The 23,710-nt window shown below is 40.1% G+C and overlaps 1 protein-coding gene across 3 annotated transcripts in view; it reads right to left on the bottom strand.

Annotated features, from left to right (window-relative positions):
- Window positions 1-3,898: 3,898 nt before the first annotated feature.
- Window positions 3,899-23,710, bottom strand: part of CHST12 (carbohydrate sulfotransferase 12) — a 32,054-nt gene continuing 12,242 nt past the window's right edge. For 2 of the 3 annotated variants that reach the window (XM_063428927.1, XM_063428929.1), the window contains exon 2: window positions 3,899-5,668. In XM_063428927.1, coding sequence (XP_063284997.1) covers window positions 4,317-5,576 — 1,260 coding nt within the window. In that variant the 5' untranslated portion in view covers window positions 5,577-5,668 and the 3' untranslated portion in view covers window positions 3,899-4,316. Of the gene's footprint in view, window positions 5,669-16,476; window positions 16,543-23,710 lie in introns of those variants that run through there. The other variant, XM_063428928.1, reaches the window with a different exon arrangement.

Here is a 23,710-nt window from a genome sequence, read left to right as displayed (position 1 = left end):
TACAACGTTTGTGCAGGTATAATAAGCATGCATACACTAAGCCAGGGGTAGGCAAAGCATCATGGAAGTTGTCGTTTTACACCATCTGGGGATTTACCCTTTGCCCAGCCTACATTAAGCCATTTAAACTTTATTTGTTCAATAAGATTTGTCACATTTCAGTGAAAGCTCCGCTTTCCCTCATCTACACAACTGGAGTGTTTAACAGGATGAGCCGTACTGTGGAAAATAGATATGAAACACATTTACCTCTGCATTACTATGAGATGCTGGTGCAGTCATCTCCCAATAATCTGCCATGAGCATGCCCAGGTCTCTTCTTCTAGATTGCTATACGAACGTATGCCTGTTCTGGCACTGCTTTTACGATGCTGTATGCACATATGTATTTGCATATAGAGCATCACAGGGGTAACAATATTTTACACTGTAGGCAAGCCTGTGCCAAAACAAAAAAAATAAATAAAATAAAAAAAATAGCACAACTCACAGCTAATTTTATAATGGATATCCTTTAACCCCTTAAGGACACATGACGTGTGTGACACGTCATGATTCCATTTTATTCCAGAAGTTTGGTCCTTAAGGGGTTAAAGGTACACTCCACTACCCAAATAAAAATCACTGTTTATATATATATATATATACCCCAAAATGAAAACTACATGCATGAAATTAATTATTAATTTTCGAGGTTTTAAAAAAAAAAAAAAAAAAATGGAAACGTTGCAAATCTCTTGTCTGAAGCCTTTGCAAGCCCTCTTCTACTAACCCCGCCCACACTTTCTGTGGCTATCCAATCACAGACTTCCCAATGCAGCTCAATGCAAGGCAGGAGCTGAGAAAAAAAAACTGTTCATTTGATTGACAGCCAGGGGGTGTAAACAAGATGAATTTAGAAAAGTGCAGATTTCTATTGAAATCCTTACTTTTTGTAAAATGAAAAAAGTGGACACATTCTTCAAACATACAGCACTTTAGCAAGCTAAAGTGTTTAAGGGTCTGGAGTGCCCATTATCCTACTTGATAGCACAGCATCATGTATAAAATGAGTAATTAAAGCCCCGTTTTGGAAGACTAAATAGTCAAATAAACAAAAACAAAAAAATTGAGCATGATGAAATAATGTCCAGGGCAGGAATGAAACTTTCAACATTCTAGAGTGATATTATGCTATTTAGGGAGATATTGTACGAACAGCTGGAGATACAATAACCGCAGCATGAATTAAAATTGTCTCTTCGACAATATGCCACGTAAAATGAATACATTCGCAAAAACGGATATCAGTATTTAAACGTGAAACTGAAAGGATTAACCATTTCCTTTCCAAAATCTTGGAGCCACGATGCTATTTACTAATTACTATCTCCCAAAACAGAACAGATTTTAAAAAATAGTTTTTTGAAAAAAGAAAAGAAAAAAATGACAACTCTCTGCCACTAGCATTAACACACACTTATTTAATAGTAACCCACAGTCAAGAATGTTAGCGAACTGTGCATTTATCGTTTAAATAACAAATACGAGCAGCTGAAATGTTATTGTAACAAATATAGTAAATCTAAATATATTTTTGGGAAAAAAATAAAAATTCGGCCTGATTTCCTTGCTGCAAAAAAAATAAAAATCCTTTATAGCTGCTTTTCCTAACATAAGCTTCCTGATTCTTTCCATCTGCGCGGGATCTAGATTTTGGCTTACTCGTCTGTTGATGCTGGCCTTCCTTGTGGATTTTTTTTATTCTTTGCATTCTACTCGAAGGGTTCCAATCTTCTCGCACAATTCTTCCAAGTTTTTTCCACGAGCGAAACCGAGGCATTGCCTCATTCTTCAACATGTTTTGCGGTTTGGTGTTTTTTTGTTAATATATTTTGTTATAAAACGTGTTAACAAACATAGTGCTACAAGATGAAAAAGAAAATCTTCTGGCTACAAATTATATCTATATATTTTCAGTACAGACTAAGGGATGAGAGTTCAGTAACCTAGAGCTGTATTTTCACATTTTTAAGTACATGTGAAAACCTCTGGTTTCCTGCCAGGGTCAATGTAACTTATCAATGACTCCGAGGCTGTCATGAGTACTGATGAGGTAGAACATTATTGCCATAACTGAAAACCAGAACACGCTAAATGTAATATTCTAGGAAAATGAAATTGATATTGTTTTAATTTCTCAGAGCACTTATGGAGCACCAGCTCATAAATGCAGTGTTTATTTAAAGTGATTGCTAACTGAGTTAGTTTCAATTAACTTACCTGTGCAAAAAGATTTAGGTGAAGTATTGGTATGCAATAACTATATAAAAATTGATTTTTTATATATATATATATATATATATATATATATATATATATATATATATATTTTATTATTATTATTATTATTTTTTTTAAATATACATTATCCTGGCACTTTTTTTTAATTTGTATGAATTACAAATAATGTGCATGGTATGTGGATTAGATTAGTAGAATATTTACAGGATTTTTCTAGAACTATTGAGAAAAATACATAAAACATATATATGTACTTCACAAGTAACGCCAAGCCTCCATAGCAAGCCAGTAACCAACCTCATGCTGATGAGTTGCATTAACAACGAAACTGCTGGCCATGAGTGGTTCACTGGCTTTGCTCCTCTTCCTGAGTTGTTTCAAAACTGTTGTATACAGCAGTCACATACTCCAAAGAATCCATATATAAACTGGAATTATGAGGCAAAAATGTGGTTCTTTGTTGAGCTCATTTACATACGTCCACCCAGAATCCCTTGCAGAAGTGTGCAGATGTGTTTAACAATGTATAATATATATAATATATATATTATATATTTTTTTGCAATTAAAGGAACACTGTAGTCACCTAAATTACTTTAGCTAAATAAAGCAGTTTTAGTGTATAGATCATTCCCCTGCAATTTCACTGCTCAATTCACTGTCATTTAGGAGTTAAATCACTTTGTTTCTGTTTATGCAGCCCTAGCCACACCTCCCCTGGCTATGATTGACAGAGCCTGCATGAAAAAAAACTGGTTTCACTTTCAAACAGATGTAATTTACCTTAAATAGTTGTATCTCAATCTCTAAATTGAACTGTAATCACATACAGGAGGCTCTTGCAGGGTCTAGCAAGCTATTAACATAGCAGGGGATAAGAACATCTTAATTAAACAGAACTTGCAATAAAGAAAGCCTAAATAGGGCTCTCTTTACAGGAAGTGTTTATGGAAGGCTGTGCAAGTCACATGCAGTGGGGTGTGACTAGGGTTCATAAACAAAGGGATTTAACTCCTAAATGGCAGAGGATTGAGCAGCGAGGCTGCAGGGGCATGTTCTATACACCAACACTGCTAAAGTTGTTCAGGTGACCATAGTGTCCCTTTAAGGTTTACTCACAATTTTTGTATGCAATGCAAAAAGTAATAACTTGCTAAATATAAGCAATACCTAGCTATTACACAGGGAGAAGGGGTAAAAACCATTTATTATGGGACAGTGATCGCCCATAAAAGGTTTAAACTAAGGGAAATACATTGCAAATGCTATTAAATATTAAAAAGTAACAAATATGTACAGCTTTCATTTGTACTTGCTCCATTATTTTCCTTTTCTAAAACGTTTTCATTTATTCTGAATCTCATTAAGATTTCTATTAAATATAAATCATTTCCATTTAGAACATTTTTTAGAAGCTGCAATAAGTTAGCTATATAGTCAATAGAGGACATTAAAATGTTTTAAGTGCTTAAATTTAAATTAAGTATTTAAAATGTGTTTCATATTTCATAACTATATAAAACATGGATATTTGTGTATGTACCTTCATTCCCGCACACGCACACGCACACGAGCAATTAAACTTTCTGTACATGTACAATTTGTTAAAAATGTTTTACTTGTCATCATTTCCCTTTTAAGAACATCCTGTGTGTAATAACACTTCTCGTTTTACAGCAAAGTATTTACTCAACAGGCTTCATGAAACTCTCTGTATTAAATAGTTTAAATTATATATTAATTTATAAAATAATAGTAAAACTCATTTAAGAGATCTCCTCCTGAGAAGGCATAATTTGAAGGATTTTTTTTTCCCTTTTCAATTTTTTTGCAAACATGTAAAAAAAGGTTGTAAATTCTTGAAAGCTTAGCCATCTCAAGAATTATTCACTTTAGCGTATGACAAATAATCCTTGTTTTTGCATAATATGGAAAATACAGACTTACAAAACGGTAAAATCCCAAGAAATTCTGATGGAAGGCAATAAAATATTGTTCATTTTTGGTATTTCAAGGAAACGGATTTCATGATTTTACACCCTCAATAAATTGTCCGGCTTTGGGTACCCAAAAAGCACAAAGTCTGCCTCGTATAACTTATACAGTTTCTGACGCCAAGAGAGAGGAATTTTAGAAAACCAATCTTCTTCCCAACTACTTGCAGTCTTGTTTCTATAACTGGGAGGGAAGTGGAAGAACGAATCTATATTTAATTGTCTTAGAAGCAAGGCTGCATCTTCATCCAGAGATTCCAACTTTCCAACAAAATCATATTCAATTTGACACGGGTGACATAAGCGGTATATTTGTCGCCAGTGCTCATTGAATGGTTTCTGTTCTTCTGTTTTCTCATCTAAAAGATACTGTATAAACTGAGAAAAAGATGGCTTCATACCTGAAGAGAATGCTTCACCTACAGAAGTGGGCACGTTGGTTCGATTGGAATAGCGTGTCAATATAGGTACAGCAAAGCTGCGGTAGAAGTTCTCATTCTCCAACTCAAACTTGCTACGGAAGGCAGAGATAAGACGCACAAAAGGATCACGGACAAACAGAAATTTGGTGTATTTCTTCAACTTGATTTTCATCATGTGCCTAGAGAATTTCCCATATCGACGCCAAAATTTGTTGAAGGTTAAATGACTGCTAGTATTGTGAACATCTTCACGAGGGATCTGTAGAGGGTCTTGGTATGGGACTCCCTTTTTATCCAAGAGGCTTTCACTTAACACGATCATCACCCTCTTCCAATTAGTGCACGCAACCTTTGGAACGTAGCAGTAAATAATTCCATGTCTATCATCGACAATTAAGTGATCTAATTCACGGTTAGGAATATCATCAAATGAACGTTCCTTGGTTGGAAAATCAAAGCTAGAATTTGCACAAAATTTGCGTAGATTCAATTTCCTTTCCTCTTGTATTTCCTGATCAAGAATTCCATCATCTAATTTACCTTTGGTGGACCAGTCATATCCCCTCACAATTTCCTCTTGGCTGTTCGAGCCCTGTAGCTGCAAGTTTTCTGTTTTTGTGCTTTGAAAGAAACCTTTTGTAGATCCAAAATTGAGAAAAATATCTAAAAATTCATCTACATCTGATGCAACATTGTTCTCTACGGTTGGTGCAGTCGTTGGACGTTCTTCACTTGACTGTGCCAGTAGAGACTTTGAGAAGGAAGTGTGAACGTTAAAGTTTGTAGTTCCGACATTATCCCAATAAACAATGATGAAAAGGATCATGAAAACTGAAACCAAAATGACCAACAAACAAAATAGCCGTGACCTGGTCATTATGGATCAGATCTTCTACTTATCCCCTCCGCTCTTCACTTCAACCTCACACACTGGCTCCTGGGATTCATCTCGTCTCTTCTAATATAAACCTAGAAAAAAAAAAAAAAAAAAAGAATAGTTACCAATTAAATAGAAATTGTAATTTGTCATTCTATATTAACAATTAAAAAAGACACCTTGGCACTATAACAAAATAAATGTACTGAGCAGTTTAAGAATGAACAATACAGGACTCCATTCATCACTATCATTTCAGTGAGATGAGGTAGTTAATTACTCATTCATTGTACTGCTATATTTTAAACAGAACTCAAAAGCAAATCAAGAACAAGAAAAATAAATAAAAAAATGTGAACTAATTTGCTGTGAATTGTGTTTTGACCAAAATATTAACTTCTCAAAATATGACTTAAGCTCCCATTCTCCAAGTCTGGTATTTTCAGATATTAGAAAACAAACAATTTTCTATTTCTTTATTTACTATGCTCTCTACAATTGGGGCTTTTTAAAGCTGAAATACGGAGGAATTATTCAGTAATATAGTGACAGAGTGGTTTCGAGGTACAGTCATTAAAGGACCACGATAGTGCCAGGAAAACACTTGTTTTCCTGGCACTATAGTGCCCTGAGGGTGCCCCCACCCTCAGGGACCCCCTCCCGCCGGGCTGGAAGGCTATTCCATGCATCCACTACCCTCTTAGTAAAGTAATACTTCCTGATATTTTTAAACCTTTGCACCTCTAATTTAAGAGTATGTCCTCTTGTTGTGGTAGTTTTTCTTCTTTTAAATATAGTCTCCTCCTTTACTGTGATTCCCTTTATGTATTTAAATGTTTCTATCATATCCCCCCTGTCTCGTCTTTCCTCCAAGCTATACATGTTAAGGTCCTTTAACCTTTCCTGGTAAGTTTTATCCTGCAATCCATGAACCAGTTTAGTAGCCCTTCTCTGAACTCTCTCTAAAGTATCAATATCCTTCTGAAGATAGGGTCTCCAGTACTGCGTACAATACTCCAAGTGAGGTCTCACCAGTGTTCTGTACAATGGCATGAGCACTTCCCTCTTTCTACTGCGAATACCTCTCCTTATACAACCAAGCATTCTGCTAGCATTTCCTGCTGCTCTGTTACATTGTCTGCCTACCTTTAAGTCATCTGAAATAATCACCCCTAAATCCCATTTTTTCAAGGTTGAGGATAGTAGGGTATCAAATACTCTATACTCTGCCCTTGGGTTTTTATGTCCAAGATGCATTATCTTGCACTTATTCACATTAAATGTCAGTTGCCACAGCTCTGACCATTTTTCTAGTTTACCTAAATCATTAGCCATTTGGCTTATCCCTCCTGGAACATTAACCCTGTTATATATCTTAGTATCATCAGCAAAAAGAAATACTTTACCATCAAGACCTTCTGCAACATCACTAATCAAAATATTAAAGGAACACTATAGTCACCTAAATTATTTTAGCTAAATAAAGCAGTTTTAGTGTATAGATCATTCCCCTGCAATTTCACTGCTCAATTCACTGTCATTTAGGAGTTAAATCACTTTGTTTCTGTTTATGCAGCCCTAGCCACACCTCCCCTGGCTATGATTGACAGAGCCTGCATGAAAAAAACCAAAAAAACTGGTTTTACTTTCAAACAGATGTAATTAAGTGTTCTTGCATAGCAAGACCACTTACTGTTATCGCACATATATATTATTCTTATTATAGCCAAATTTACCACCCTAACTCCGCCCACAGTTTTTACACTGGGAGCTGGCAAAAGCTGAAAAATCAGGACATGATTTCTAAACTGCCACCACTCCCTCATTTTCAAGCCCACCTACACAAATCTTATATCAAAACGTTCAGTTATCCCTCCTGCCACTAAAAATGTCCACGGCTAATCCATAGTCCTGATAGTTTTCACAATATGACCATTTGTTTGCAACTCACGCAGTCCATTGACATTCATTGAAACTCCACTCTAGCCAGCTCAAACTTGAAGGGCAATTTTTAAACTGCGACTGTGCCTTCATTTGTAATACTTCAGAGACACACTATGCATCAAAATGTAGGTTTGGGTCTTGTGATTCCCACAATATAAAGCTCTTCACTGTAGGATGTATAGTTTTTAAAATACGACCGTTTGAAGATGGCAACCGCCAAAATACTCTGACCTGTGCCAGGCTGGAGCAGCAAGTGATGTCATAGACAGGGCCTTTTGTACACCTGCTAATGTTTTTATAACTGTATGTTTTAATGTAACTGTGAAGCACTTTGGGCAACAATGTTGCAATTAAATGTGCTATATAAATAAATAATAACAGTTACTCCGCCCACTCCAGTTGTAGACTACTGGTGGAGGCAAGAACACTTCACACAATTTCCCCAGAAATTGTAGCTTTCTAGTTTACCTTAAATAATTGTATCTCAATCTCTAAATTGAACTTTAATCACATACAGGAGGCTCTTGCAGGGTCTAGCAAGCTATTTACATAGCAGGGGATAAGAAAATCTTAATTAAACAGAACTTGCAATAAAGAAAGCCTAAATAGGGCTCTCTTTACAGGAAGTGTTTATGGAAGGCTGTGCAAGTCACATGCAGGGAGGTGTGACTAGGGTTCATAAACAAAGGGATTTAACTCCTAAATGGCAGAGGATTGAGCAGTGAGGCTGCAGGGGCATGTTCTATACACCAAAACTGCTTCATTAAGCTAAAGTTGTTCAGGTGACTATAGTGTCCCTTTAAAGAGAATGGGTCCAACCAAAGGTGTCAAATTGAAGTCGGGAGTACTGCGTCTCTCCCTTCACAAGCTGCAGCAGCACTGTCACTATGGAACTGTGTTCCATCCTTTTCCCACGAACGGCCAGAGGGGGCACTGTGCTGGGAGGACTTCCTCCTGGGTCACAGAGAGCAGCGCAGGGAGAGGGAGCTCAGCTCTGCAAAAGGGCATCCAGGCAGCTGCCTACTGGTAAGTGGGAGTCAGTGTATGTGGTTTTGTCTGTGTGTGTTTGGGGGGGGGGGGGCAGTCTGTGTGTAGTGTGTAGTGTGTATGTGTCAGTCTGTGTGTGTGTGTGTGTATGGGTCTGTCTGTGTGTGTAGTGTATGTAGGGGTGAGTGTGTGCAGGTGTGTGTATATCAGTCTCTGTGTGTGGGGGGGTAGTCGGTGTGTGAGAAAAATACTGTGTTACACAAATGAAGAGAGGAGCCGCACTAAATCCCAGTGGACACCAGGTGCACTGAGCAGGACCAGCAATCCCACAACGCTCAGGTAAACAGAAGAGTAGTTTCCAGGCACTCAGTGTGTTCAAACCAAAGGCAAATTTATTGGGTCAAACAAATGTGAAGGAGGAGCGGCAACGTTTTGACCTGCTACAAGGTCTTTGCCTAGAAAACTACCGGCATTTGTATTGCTGCTATTTGTGCATTAACATAACCGGCCATGCAGCCTCAACTAAATCGGCTAGGTGGTAATCCTAGCTGGACGCATTTCACACTCAATGCAAGCTTTCTCAACAGTTCACTTTAATCTGAAACACTAATTTCAGAGCAGGTTAAGAGCTTGCAGTTAGCAATCATGTCTGCAGCTGGGTAACACCTACATTATTCAAAGGAAAATTGTTCCCTAAAGGCAGATTATAAGCATTTTAAGGTTAATTAAATGGCAAAGCCACATATAAATCCAGCATTTATAGTTTGTCTGATGAAAGAGAGGATTATCAATCTATGGCAGATTACCAGAAAGATTTATTATCCATCACCTTGGTTCTACGACCTTGACCTGCTTGCCCCAATGCAGTTTAAAAATGACAACATTCTGGATTCCAATTTGTTATGTGTAATTCCTGTATGTTACATGTGGCTTTTTTCGCTATAAACCTCACATAAAGCAAGTATATTATAAATGTGGCCCATACGGTCGGGTATTTGCTTTTAGAATGCCCAGATCATTTTGGGCAGATTTACGAAGAGATGAAAAATTGTAGAGTGGAGCCCTTCAGTTACACAGTACTTTAACAATTTCTGACATTCCAATTGAATGACTAATGACCAAGCAAACTTGCTTAAAAATAATGTACTGTCTAAGAAGTGAACGGAGGGCTGAGAAAGCTGGCACTAAAGTGAGCATAGTGATAGTTACTGCACGTGAGGTTTGTACAAGTTGAAGCATTATGTATTCCTGAGAGATGGGAAGCAGGATGTTTGAAATAGGAGGAGCAATTTGTCACTTTTCTTAACGGGAGTATGTCGTAGAGACATCAAAATGGAGAAGGAAGTTGGTAAGGGCTGATAAGGAAGCTTGCACTGTTTTGATTGTGATATCATGGTTAAGAAGAAAGAGTCAGAAAACTTAAAATGTATGGGTGCATGATTAAACTTGTGGTATGAGGCTTACACCAGAATAAGCAAGTCTTTGCTGATAAGAGAATCCTGGCATTTGTAGAAGGGCTAGAAGAAGCTTAATATGCCTCCAATATATTATGTTTATCTAATATATGTTCCAGAATGCTGTAGCATCTTTAACAAAACAGAGCTAATATCACTGGACAAAATGCTTGATAACACCAAGGCTAAAAAATTAAAAATATGGGGTCCCAAAGGCACAGGCCAGGCCACAAGGACCCCAGTTTGTTCAAGTCTCCAAAAATCGGGTTGAAACAGAATCAGTGGATAGCACCCGCAGCCTACTTACTCCATAACCACTACAAAAGCATTTAAAGCGTCATTTACTAGCCAAGCTTAAAATGGACCTGCTACAAACAAGTACACAACACACATTTTAATATTTTTTTTTCCCCAAAGCATAAAATTTTAGTTTGTATAAGAATGCAAGCGGTATATGCATGGAAAATGATTGTATATGTGGAGGAAGGTGGAGTAAATTCAGTGTGACTGCATGAAATGTGGGAATAGTGAGCGAGCGTGTTTGGTGATTGGCCTGCCCCTGGTCCCTTTTCTCCTAATGGAAAGTGATAGAAGGTTTGTTTTGGGGGAAGAGGGGGGGGGGGGGGTTCTTCTGCTTTTTTGGGGGGAGTGTGTTCATGAGCCCCACCCCCCTTTTCTTATCTTTAAAAGAAGCAGGATGTTTCATTGCGTGCATCTAATGTAAGCCACATGAAGCTGGGCTTGTAATACATCTAAAAACAGTTCCAGAGAGGTTGACACTGTAACAACACAGGATCCTGGGAGTGACATCATACATTACTTCAGCAGCAGATGTAATAAAGCTGCGCTTGTCCGGCTGAACTTCAGCTTGCTAGCAGAGCCTCCAAACCACCAGCCGGCTTCTCTCCTGCCCGGCAACCGCATGTGGCCTCTGCTGCCGTAGTATAAAATTCTGGCACCTCTTAACCCCTTAAGGGCCAAACTTCTGGAATAAAAGGGAATCATGACATGTCACACATGTCATGTGTCCTTAAGGGGATAAAGGAATATTATAGGGTCGGGAACACAGACCCTATAGTGTTAACAACCAACATCTAGCATTGAATCAATGCATCTCTATTAGGAAAGTTCTGTGGCTACATTCAGAGGGTGAACACACTGAATGGGAGTGCTCCCCAATGGAAGCAACTTTAGTAGCCATCTGAAGAGTGGCCAGTGTAGGTATACCTAGGCTGTAATGTACATACTGCCTTTTCTCCGAAAACACAGTGTTTATAGCAAAAAGCCCAAAGGGAATGGTGATACTTACCAGACTAAATACAATATGTTATAGTTGTTCTGGGGACTATAGTGTCCCTTTAATTCCACCTCACCCTTTGCAAGAGGACAAGAGGGATTTTTAACCAAAATATTCTCAAGTATTAACTGTACATAATGACATTTGCGCAAAGTGGTAACACAGCTAAAATACAAATCTGTATTTTTCCTCATTTATCGGTTATCAAATCGAATACTAGTTAATGATACATGAAATTAGACCGTAATCGGTGTGTTGCCAAAAAGTAAAAAATGTATTATGATAGCACAAAAGTTAATGTACATTACGGTCCAAGGCCACAATTCTGACCTCTGAGCATTAATATGACTAATGAAACGAAAAAAATAATCCAACAATAACTGTTGACTAGATTTCATAGAGAAATAATGCAAATTATGAGAACAATGCAGCATGGGAGAAATATGTTATCTGCTATTGGCTGAACACAATGTTCCATGTTAGAATGCTTCGAGGCCTGGCTTCCCATCAATATTCAGCAATCATCCTAGAAAAATGTCCAAATGTTTTGAGGTCAGGACTCTGCGAAAGATATGTTCTCACACTGATCTTTGTCAAACCATTTCTTTATGGACTGAGCTTTGTGCCTGGGGCATTATCATTCAGAGAAGGCCATCCTAAAATTGTTTCCACAAACTTGGAATTCAATTTAAAATAAAAATATGAACTCTAACTGCATGCTGTAGTGTTAATATTAAAGGATCACTATAGGGTCAGGAACACAAACATGCATTCCTGACCCTAGTGTTAAAACCACCATCTAGCCCCCCTGGACCCCTCATGCCTCCATAAATATAGTAAAAATCTTACTGTATTCAAGCCTGAAGCTGTAACTCTGCATGCTGTTAGACTCAGAAAAAAACAAGCAGTCTGCTGACATCACCAGAAGTGGTAGCCTGATCCAATTACAATGCTTCCCCATAGGATTGGCTGAGTCTGACAAAGAGGCAGAGCCAGCATGATTCAAACACAGCCCTGGCCAATCAGCATCTCCTCATAGAGATGAATTGAATCTCTATGATGAAAGTTCAGTGTCTGCATGCAGAGGGGGGAGACACTGAATGTTTGGATGCATTTTAGGCAGCCATGACCCAGGAAGGATCTCTAACAGCTATCTGAGGAGTGGCCAGTGAAGTTATCACTAGGCTGTAATGTAAACACTGCATTTTCTCTGAAAATACAGTGTTTACAGCAAAAAGCCTGAAGGTAATGATTCTACTCACCAGAACAAATTCAATAAGCTGTACCGTAGTTGTTCTGGTGACTTTAGTGTCCCTTTAATATGTCTTTCAATAGAACATGGAGTCCTTTCACATCCATAACCATTGCCATTGTATGTCTATGGCAATACCGGTCTCCTATAGCTAAAAAAGAAATCCATGTAGAATATTTAGAATTTAAGTGTAAACGCGAATAGCTATTATACACACCTTGCATGTCAGTATATCTAGAGTGTTGAAAGGAGACAGTCACTCGCCTGGATTTTTAAAATTATTTTTTTACTTATCCCCTATTTTTAGCACACACATACATATTTCTGTGAGATGTGGAAAAATATAATTAAATGCATGAATCCACACCTCTTCATCCTGCACCTGGGTGCCTCCATCTTGGCTTCCTGTCAATCACTGTTACACGCCTAGTCTCTTGCACCTGCTAATCAGCATACAGAGAAGGTGGTAAATAAAGCAATGTTTCTCTCGGCGCGACATACACAGTTTTGGGCCTATAGACTATGAGGCTGGGACTCCACAGTTATTCAGACGCAGTATTTGCCTATCTTTCGTCAAGGAATTGTCCGTTAGCTCGTTGGGACATTACGTTCTCTTGTACGGCAGAGTTGTTCTTTAGTTATTTATCTGTTTATTTCTCCTACAATGTGTTATTTATTTTATGTTTGTTCCAGTAAGGACAATTTACTTTGTAGTCATTAGGTCTATGAGCATATAAGCTTAAATTATTACATTCTTGTGATACTGTAGAAAAGTATTATTCTTTATTAGGCAGGAGTCACATCTGTAATGGCAATGTAAAGTGAGCATCACTTAAAGAAAAGTTTAACACAATATATAGATGATTTTCAGTGTTGTAATATCCAGAAAAGTGACGGTTCTCCTTTAAATATTCTCGCCCATAAAGTCAACAGTAAACACTGAATTCTGTAACTTGGCACAGTTAGAAGCTATGCCAAGATCTATATTTCCTGCCGGAATAAGGGGGTTGCATTTCATTCCTCAATTAAGACTTTACAGCATCCGTATCATGGTTGGTATAATTTTCTTCACATTGAGAAGCATCTCATCTGGAGGGCTGGGTTAGAAATGAGCCAAACGAATATCCTTGCCAAATCCTTTGAACCACAGCGAGTTATGTTACAAGGGAACGTAAATGTAAAATTTCAGTTTGGATAATTGCTTTAGAGCTTTAGGCACAATCCCTTTGTCTAGGGTACTTGTCCAATTAGCATAATTGTTTCAGAGATACACGCTTTATATCTATTGTCAAAACTCTGATACTTTTCATTAGTAAGGAGAGAGCTACTGCTTCTTAAGACAAGTGAATTCCCTATGGGTTTAAGGAGGCTCAAGGCTTAATAATTAAAAGGGGTATGTGTTCACATTGGCGAACAAGCATTTTTCTGTCACATACACAGCCATGCATGCAATTTAACACACAGTTGGAACCATGTGTTCATAACTTCCTGACCTCGAGTATTGTGAAAGGGCACTTGGTTGTAACTTCTTCGCCTCTTGTAAAGCAATAAATTTAATATTTAAAAACATTTTTTTTTACATATATATGGGATGTTCCTTTTTATTGTTCTACATACCACGGTACTGACTCAGTATTTTTCAAGACCTCCCCTATGCCATCAGCAAACACATCGCCATACATGTATCTGGCCTTTCTCATATGTTTCAATTTAAAACATTTTCAGATGTTTTTAAATGTTTATTATCATTTTATTTTACATGATTTCTCTGTTATTTTACAAAACAGAACATACATTTTCTAATGCAAGGTTTGTTTTGTTCAAAGGGAATTTGTATTACCATGTTTATTTTAAACGTGTTTGTCATAAGATTTTGACTTCCATAAATGAGGATAACATTGATTATTTCATTAAGTGGTGCAAGTTATGAAGAAAAATACAATGATAATACAATATGGAACTTATGGAATATGGAAAGAAGAGTCAGGTATGGTGCAAAAAATGCGTTGTTTTCTATAGATATAGTAAAGATAAACTCTAAGCAACGAAGTCATAATGATTATGGGTTATGTTGCTTAGAGTGAGACTATGGGCACCTTGCCTGTGCTTTTCGAGTGAGACTTGACAAAAACCGTATCTCTCTAGTTCCCTTCAGGACAAGATGTGTTCAATTTAGCCACATTCATAATGCAGAATTTACACATTAGCAATAGAAAATTGAGTGGTAGGCTGCAAGCAGTAGGTGTGACACCTCCATGTCGGTCAACTATTTATTGACTTCCTCGATGGTCATGTACTTTGGTGGTGAAGAAGACCACGTCACTACGTTTCACTTCCACTGGGCTAGCTTTGCAGGATTATGCTAGCTATCCACAGGTTAGTACTCAGTGGGGATTGCAGGACACACACGCAATACAGCACATTACAAACCAAATGGCTAAATTAAGTACAACTTTTCAATATGGGTGGGTTCTAGATGCCATTCGCTTTGTGCCTTCTCTGCATTGTAATCTGACGGACTGAAATCACCAGGCAGAAAATCTGAATACATCTTTCATTTCAATTGGGTCTGTTTTCTCCCGTCTTTCATTGAAGCTTTTCAATAAAACATGTTTTTGAGAAACAAAATGCATAGCAGGCAAATACTATAACATACTGAAATATTTTCATTAAAAAAAATGAAATAAAAATATCAGGGTTACAAAGCATCACACAGCCTTATGAAACAAAGCAATGGTTGAATACAAATAGCTCTGAGTAATGTGATTTTGTTTGTAATATTTATTTCATTTTCCCTCATTGAAAGTGTTATGTTAGTTGAGCAACCAGCATGGTTATTCATGAAACTGGAATTTTTGCAAATTAAAATCAGATTGGAAAAACTGAGGGGGGGAAATTGGCAAATTGCGATTATGGTTTAGTTGTATTACTAAATTTTTCGAGATCAGCTAACGGCTACCCCTCTACAGGCCCAGACTGGCTATCGGCAAATGCCCGGAGGGCCGCGATGGTCATGGGCTGACCCGGCAGGGAAAAGTCAGAGGATCTCCCCTGCCGGGGCATGCAGGGCTGGCCCTGCTCTGTGTGCCTTGACCAGCCCAAAGGCATTTTCCTGCAGTTTCCGGCGAGGGAGAAAAGAGTGAGAGGAGGACCCAGGAGCTCCAGCTAACAGCTCAGCCGAGTTCCTCCTCTTGCGAGGTTGGAGCGTTGCCACGATTACTATGGCAACGCTCCGATCTCGTGAGAGTAAACTCTAGCCCCACTAGCCGCAGGCTACAGTTCACTCACCACTAGGACCACAGCAAGGTCCCCCTTGCCTTGCCAAAGGGCCCTCTAAGCGCTTAATCCTATTGAAGTGGTTATAGTGACTGAAGTACCGTGACACTATACTTTCATGATTAATTTGTTTTCAAATGGTTTAACCCCTTAAGGACCAAACTTCTGGAATAAAAGGGAATCATGACATGTCACACATGTCATGTGTCCTTAAGGGGTTAAACCTAAATGGAAGGACACAGAGGCTCCAAAGATCATAATTACTTCATGTTGAAGTGGTTATCATGTCTATAGTGTCCCTTTTAATGGAGTATAAATGTATGCATGCACACACACGCACACAATACACTTACTTTTATATGCTTCCTATAAGAAATTATTACCAGCGGCTATAAAATGTATACGCGGTGTACACAATAGTACTGTTTTGTTGTTGTTGCTGCTGCTGAACAGTCTTTGAGTTCAGAACTTTGAGGCATGAATATTTTAGCACATATTTATATATTACACACCCACAAAGCTAAAGAACAGACAATGGTCACAGTAAGATTAACTCCTACAGTGCCAGCTTCAATGCTTGGTTATACCTCTTGGTACGAATGCAATAAAAAGGTTTGTAAACGGTTGTGGTCAGGCTTACATTTCACCAGTTTACTGAAAATGCTAGGATTTGGACAAATCCTGACATACCTGGCTTTTAAATCTTGTTCAGACTTGTTCTGTTTGAAGAATGAAGAAGGCTGGTTGGTTGGCTGGCTGGTTAGTTACAAATTAAACTTGAAGGAGAGAAGAAAAAAAAAAAGGAAAAGAGAGCAATAAATGTTATGGTTTATTTACTAAATCCCTTTAGCCACATGCTTAAAGGAGCACTATAGTGCCAGGAAAACAAACTCGTTTTCCTGGCACTATAGGGTCATTAGGTGCCCCCCACCCTCAGGGCCCCCCTCCCGCTGGGTTGAAGGGGTTAAAACTCCTTCAGCCACTTGCCTTTCTCCAGCGCCAGGCTCCCTCGGAGCTGGTGACCTCTCCTCCCCCTGCCAACCTCAGATCCGAATGAGCATGCACGGCAAGAGCATTCAAACCGACCATAGGAAAGCATAATGCTTTCCTATGGACGTCGAGCGCCTTCTCACTGTGATTTTCACAGTGAGAATCGCAGAAGCGCCTCTAGCGGCTGTCAGTGAGACAGCCACTAGAGGCTGGATTAACCCTCAGTGAAACATAGCAGTTTTTCTGAAACTGCTATGTTTTCAGTTGCAGGGTTAAAACTAGAGGGACCTGGCACCCAGACCACTTAATTGAGCTGAAGTGGCCTGGGTACCTATAGTGGTCCTTTAACCCAGCAATGTAAAACATTACGGGTTTTGGGCAATTACTCCTCTAGTAGATGTCAGTATGACAACCACTAGAGGCACTTCTGCCACACTGATGGAGCCAAACCTGGTCACATGACTTGGAAGCACCACAGGAAGCATTAATTCAATGCTTCCCTACGGGAAGGTTTGAATGCATGGGAGGCGCTTGCATGCATGCACGTTAGGTCCTTTATGAGGAGCATTGGATTTTACCATCGTGGAGGAGGCCAAGCAGCGCCAGGGGAATAAAACTTTTTTTTTTTTTAATTCACACCTCGGGGTACATGCTTATAAGTTGGAACAGTGTTGCGTTAGGAACACAGATTTACATTATTAACGCTATAGTGTTCCTTTAGAGCAGGCTTCCCCAAACTCCGGCCCTCCAGATGTTGCTGAACTACAACTCCCATGATTCTATGAATGCAATAGATAGGCTGAGAATCATGGGAGTTGCAGTTCAGCAACATTGAGTTTGAGAAAGAAAATAACCTATAACTTGAGATTTTTTTCCCCCCCATGTAATCCCCAGTTTTCTCTAAAAATTAGATAATCCAGTTCCGTACAGACACACAATGAAAATGAAGAGGGGAAAATAGAATGTATTCTCTGCATGCTTTCTCTATGCTGATTGCCAGGAAAAAGGACAGAGTTAATGACATTAAATGACATATTAGAAATCCTGAGCCATGACAATTTCCCTTTTAACACCAATATATCATGTTTGCGTATTAAAGAAACACTAAAGTGTTAGAAATACAAACCTGTATTCCAAACGCTTTAGTGTCCCTATTTAAAAACAGGTCGCTGTCCCCCAGTTTGCCATATAAAATAATATAATGCTTACCGCTCCGCTTCCCGCAATGTCACGGAGAAGGCATGACCTCCTCTGATGTCCAATGCAAAGCTCCTTAAAGAGGAGCATTGGTGAGTTCAGCAAGTGCTGAACACGCATCCAAGTTACCCCAAAGAAAATCATTGAATCAATGTTCTCCTATTGGGGCTTCCGTGCCACATGGCACAGTTTTATTCTGTCAGTCCCGCGGAAGTGCCTCTAGTGGCTGTATTTTAGGGAATTTTATAGGCACCCAGATCACTTCAGCTCAGTATCACGGGTTGCGGAGTTTCACCTGACCACATGATCAGTTTAATATTTCAGACAATCAATACTGCCACATTTGAAATAAGTCGACAGTTGAACTGCTGATATTATCAATTTATAGAGAAAGGGGCCGGGACTCAATAGCTGGGCGACCCCATATTTTGGTCAAAAAACTCTGATCATTCACCAAGCACCAATTTCAAGTCTCAGATAATGCAATAGTTTTATTTAAAAACCTCACCCATGCAAAAATAGTGGGGGTTTAGTTACAGTAAATGGTCATACTAGTGCGAGGTGCCGGGACTCATGCACAAGAGGCACCCTGAGTTTTGGTCGAAACCACTTGAAAACAATCTGACTCAGAACTGGAGTAACGCGGACAGCCTTTCAGCACCATCACGACTACAAGGGTAAGTAGTGCTTATGGTGCTTACAGTGTCTCTTTAAGAGAAACAAAATGTATTTCATTAAAGACCCAAACTGTCTGAAACACCAATGTATGAACAGAGATTCCGGTTCAGCTACGGTTTTATGAATCATTTGCGAAGTTCCGTGTGACAGTCTCTTTCTGTTACATTGCGTACAGGAATGCTGTTCCGCCGATGGACACTGGAAGTGTAACTAAGACTACCTCTCTTCTTACTCCTTATACATGAGGCTCTGTATTTTTGTTTATTATACATCTTTCTCTGTTTATATAAGCAGACATCATTTTACATACACACACACACAGTTTTTAGTTTATGATCCCAACATAAAGTACCTTTAGATTCATAAAAAAAAAAAAAAAAAAAGGAAGAGGTGGCAGGAAAATCTGACTCAGAACTGGAGTAACTGGAGTTGTAGTTCAGGAACATCTGAGTTTGAGAAAGAAAATAACCTATAACTTGAGATTTTTTTCCCCCCCATGTAATCCTCAGTTTTCTCTAAAAATGACGCTTCATTTGCCAGGAGCCACATCAGTGCTGTACTCTCGTGCATGCGCAATAGTACAACAGATCTATGGAAGAAACCGCGATGGCTGATGGCTGAATACCACAGCTCTAATTTAGTTTAAATTAATATTAAAGATATAGCAAACAATATCATCAAGATCAGACATGGCAAAGCCAGAGCAAACATTGCAGATGAGCAGGAGAAATAGAAACATCTTTTATTTCTCCTCTTCTCCGTGGGACGACTGCCAGATGCAAAGTACAGAGAGACCCAGCACTCCCAAGCAACCAAGTCCTCCAGAATCTTCTGAGTAGAGACTGGGCCCCTTAAAACAGCATTAACACCCAGCACTCCCAAGCAACCAAGCCCTGCAGAATCTTCTGAGTAGAGACTGGGCCCCTTGAAACAGCATTAACACCCAGCCCTCCCAAGCAACCAAGTCCTGCAGAATCTTCTGAGCAAAGACTGGGCCCCTTAAAACAGCATTAACACCCAGCACTCCCAAGCAACCAAGTCCTGCAGAATCTTCTGAACAGAGACCTTATATTTCAGACTGGGCCCCTTAAAACAACATTAACACCCAGCACTCCCAAGCAACCAAGTCTTGCAGAATCTTCTGAGCAGAGACTGGGCCCCTTAAAACAGCATTAACACCCAGCAGTCCCAAGCAACCAAGTCCTGCAGAATCTTCTGAGCAGAGACTGGGCCCCTTAAAACAGCATTAACACCCAGCACTCCCAAGCAACCAAGTCTTGCAGAATCTTCTGAGCAGAGACTGGGCCCCTTAAAACAGCATTAACACCCAGCACTCCCAAGCAACCAAGTCCTGCAGAATATTCTGAGCAGAGACTGGGCCCCATAAAACAGCATTAACACCTAGCACTCCCAAGCAACCAAGTCCTGCAGAATTTTCTGAGCAGAGGTATCATCTCTGCCCGTGACCACCTCCTGTCCGTTGTCCGCACCCGTACGGCCAACTCGCACTTGCAGGACTTCTCGCGGGCGGCTCCCTTCCTATGGAATAGCCTGTCTACCGCCATCAGACTCTCCCCTAGTCTTGCATCTTTTAAGAAGTGCCTTAAAACCCATCTCTTTAGGAAAGCTTATGGCCTCCAAGACTAACCCTACCTCACATACCTGTCTCTTGCCCTCTCCTAAAGGGCAGCCCACCTTATTTGATTGCAAATTCCTGTCCTAATGTGTTTTACACCCCACCTCCTATAGAATGTAAGCTCGATTGAGCAGGGTCCTCTTCAACCTATTGTTCCTGTAAGTTTATTTGTAATGGTCCTATTTATAGTATAATCCCCTCTCATAATATTGTAAAGCGCTACGGAATCTGTTGGCGCTATATAAATGGCAATAATAAATAATAAATACCGTATTTATCGGCGTATAACACGCACCGGCGTATAACACGCACCTCATTTTTAGAAAGAAATTCCAGGAAATTTCCCCCCCCCCATAGTATTCCCCCCCCTCCCCTCCCATAGTATTCTCCCCCTCCCCTCCCATAGTATTCTCCACCCCTCCCCTCCCATAGTATTCTCCCCCCCTCCCCTCCCATAGTATTCTCCCCCCCTCCCCTCCCATAGTATTCTCCCCCCCTCCCCTCCCATAGTATTCTCCCCCCCTCCCCTCCCATAGTATTCTCCCCCCCTCCCCTCCCATAGTATTTTCCCCCTCCCCTCCCATAGTATTCTCCCCCCTCCCCTCCCATAGTATTCTCCCCCCTCCCCTCCCATAGTATTCTCCCCCCTCCCCTCCCATAGTATTCTCCCCTCCCATAGTATTCTCCCCCCCTCCCCTCCCATAGTATTCTCCCCCCCTCCCCTCCCATAGTGTACTTCCCCCCCCTCCCCTCCCCTCCCATAGTGTACTTCCCCCCCCCCTCCCCTCCCCTCCCCTCCCATAGTGTACTTCCCCCCCCCTCCCCTCCCCTCCCCTCCCATAGTGTACTTCCCCCCCTCCCCTCCCATAGTGTACTTTCCCCCCCTCCCCTCCCATAGTGTACTTTCCCCCCCTCCCCTCCCATAGTGTACTTCCCCCCCCCTCCCCTCCCATAGTGTACTTCCCCCTCCCCCTCCCCTCCCCTCCCATAGTGTACTTCCCCCTCCCCCTCCCCTCCCCTCCCATAGTGTACTTCCCCTCCCATAATTACTTACCTGTCCTGAAGCGTGGGCCGGCTTCACAGCTTGCACCGCGGTACAGGAACTTTCATTTCATGTTCCGGTTTCCGGCGGGACTGAAAGGAAGTGTGCACACTATTGTGCACACTTCCTTTCAGTCCCGCCGGAAACTGGAACATGAAATTAAAGTTCCTGTACCGCGGTGCAAGCTGTGAAGCCGGCTCACGCTTCAGGACAGGTAAGTAATTATGGGATATCGACGTATAACACGCACCCACGATTTTCCCCCTATTTTCAGGGGAAAAAAGTGCGTGTTATACGCCGATAAATACGGTAATAATGACCGACAGAGAGCCAAGATACATTGCTATGGCACTTTAAGAACCACAGATGACATGAAGGATACTCTGCTAAGATGCATTCTTACCATGCCCATTATGTGAAAGTTGTGCTTCCTCTATGAGATTTCAAGCATTGGTGTTGAAATGTTTTGTTACACATCTGCACAGTACATGAAACAGATTGCTTGAGTTTTGACTGCCAAAGTCCATTTAACTAAAACCAAATGTAGATACCGTAAGTAACGAGGAAGAATATATCCGCTGGTTGATTACAAGAAGGCAGATTCCCCACGACCAGAGAGGAATATAGTTTGTTTGGTTTTTCACTTTTTTGATTCTTATTTTATTTTTTAACCTCTTCAGTTGAAGAAGAAAAAAAAAAAAAAATCATAGTTCTCCTATCACCGTGACATCACGGGAGGAGGAAGCTGGCCGTTCCTGTCCTGGAGGGACTACAGAAGCACACTACAGTAATGGGAATAAAGTCTTGTATTCCTAACACTATGGTGTTCCTTTAATCTAAACCAATGAGGTCTCCATCCAGTTCATAATAAAGAACAGGTTATGCTATTCTGATGGGAAAATCTCACAAAGTTTTAAAGCATGCAAATACTGCAATGATTTTATTTCATAAAGCAAATGTATATCTCTTTAAGAAACAAGGTGTTGGTTTCCGCTGGACGATCCAAATGTAGTACTGGACCTTGCAACTGATTATTAAATAGAATTTTTGTATGAACTTGAATGCATTTATGATGAACTGCCATGAATCTGTATTTCTAACTCTTAACTTTAAGGCTGAACTTGATGGACGCAAGTCTCTTTTCAGCTATCTAACTATGTAACTATGTAACTCTATAGTGTTCCTTTCCTTAACTTATTAGATCGTGTGTGTCCGGCCTGTGAATGATTAAAGAGAGAACTTTTTTTCTTACCTTAATTCCAGCGCCAAGGCGTCACAGAGCTGGACTGACATAATGAGTGTGCTCGCTGCAGGCGTGTTAAAGCTTACCCATGCAAAAGCACTGAATCAGTGCTTTCCTACTGGAAATTCAAAGACGCCGGACTTCTGTTAGGGAGCAAGAATCTCGTCTAATGGTTGTCTGGAAGACAGCCATTAGAGGTGGTCCTAACAAAAACGCAATGTTTTATGTGGCAGGGTTACTGCACCCAGGCCGCCTTCAATGAGATAAAGTGGCCTGGGTGCCTATAGTGTCCCTTTAAGAAAATGTGGAAGTGTCTGGTTTCTTCACTTTCCCAAAACAGATTAGTTTGAACATTCTTCCTGAGTAACCCACTGAGATAAATAAAATTAAAATATATATATATATATAAAACAAAAGATAATCTTGCACTCCTCCTGTGTAAATAGTAGGTGCCCGGTGCTTGTCAGCCAAAATTCAAAAAATATATCCAAGATAGCACTCCAGGGACTTGTATAAAAATTAACTTTTATTACCTTCCAGTAAAAACAGCGAAAATCAACGTTTCAGCTTGATCTCCTCCTGACGAAAGCTTGAGGAGATCAAGCTGAAACGTTGATTTTCGCTGTTTTTACTGGAAGGTAATAAAAGTTAATTTTTATACAAGTCCCTGGAGTGCTATCTTGGATATATTTTTTATATATATATATATATATATATATATATATATATATATATATATATATATATATATATATATACCGTATATACTCGAGTATAAGACGAGTTTTTCAGCACATTTTTTGTGCTGAAAAACACTCACTCGTCTTATACTCGAGTCAGTTGTCTGTATTATGGCAATTTTCATTGCCATAATACAGACAAGGACCGGGGGCTGTCAGGAAGCTGTAACTTACCTTCACCGCAGCTCCTTTCTCTCTCCTCCGTCCGTGCAGCTCCCAGGTCAGCTTCCTCTGCAACTCTCGCGAGAGCCGCGCAGTCAGAGCATTGCCACGGGTTACCGTGGCAACGCTCCGCGCGGTCGCGAGAGTTGCATAGGAAGCTGACCTGGGAGCTGCACGGACGGAGGAGAGAGAAGGGAGCTGACAGGAGCTGCGGTGAAGGTAAGTTACAGCTTCCT

Source organism: Pelobates fuscus, chromosome 8 (assembly GCF_036172605.1).
Source record: "Pelobates fuscus isolate aPelFus1 chromosome 8, aPelFus1.pri, whole genome shotgun sequence".
NCBI classification, from domain to species: Eukaryota; Metazoa; Chordata; class Amphibia; order Anura; family Pelobatidae; genus Pelobates; species Pelobates fuscus.
Note: the sequence above shows the minus strand (reverse complement) of the source record. Positions and strands in the feature narration are given on the sequence as shown.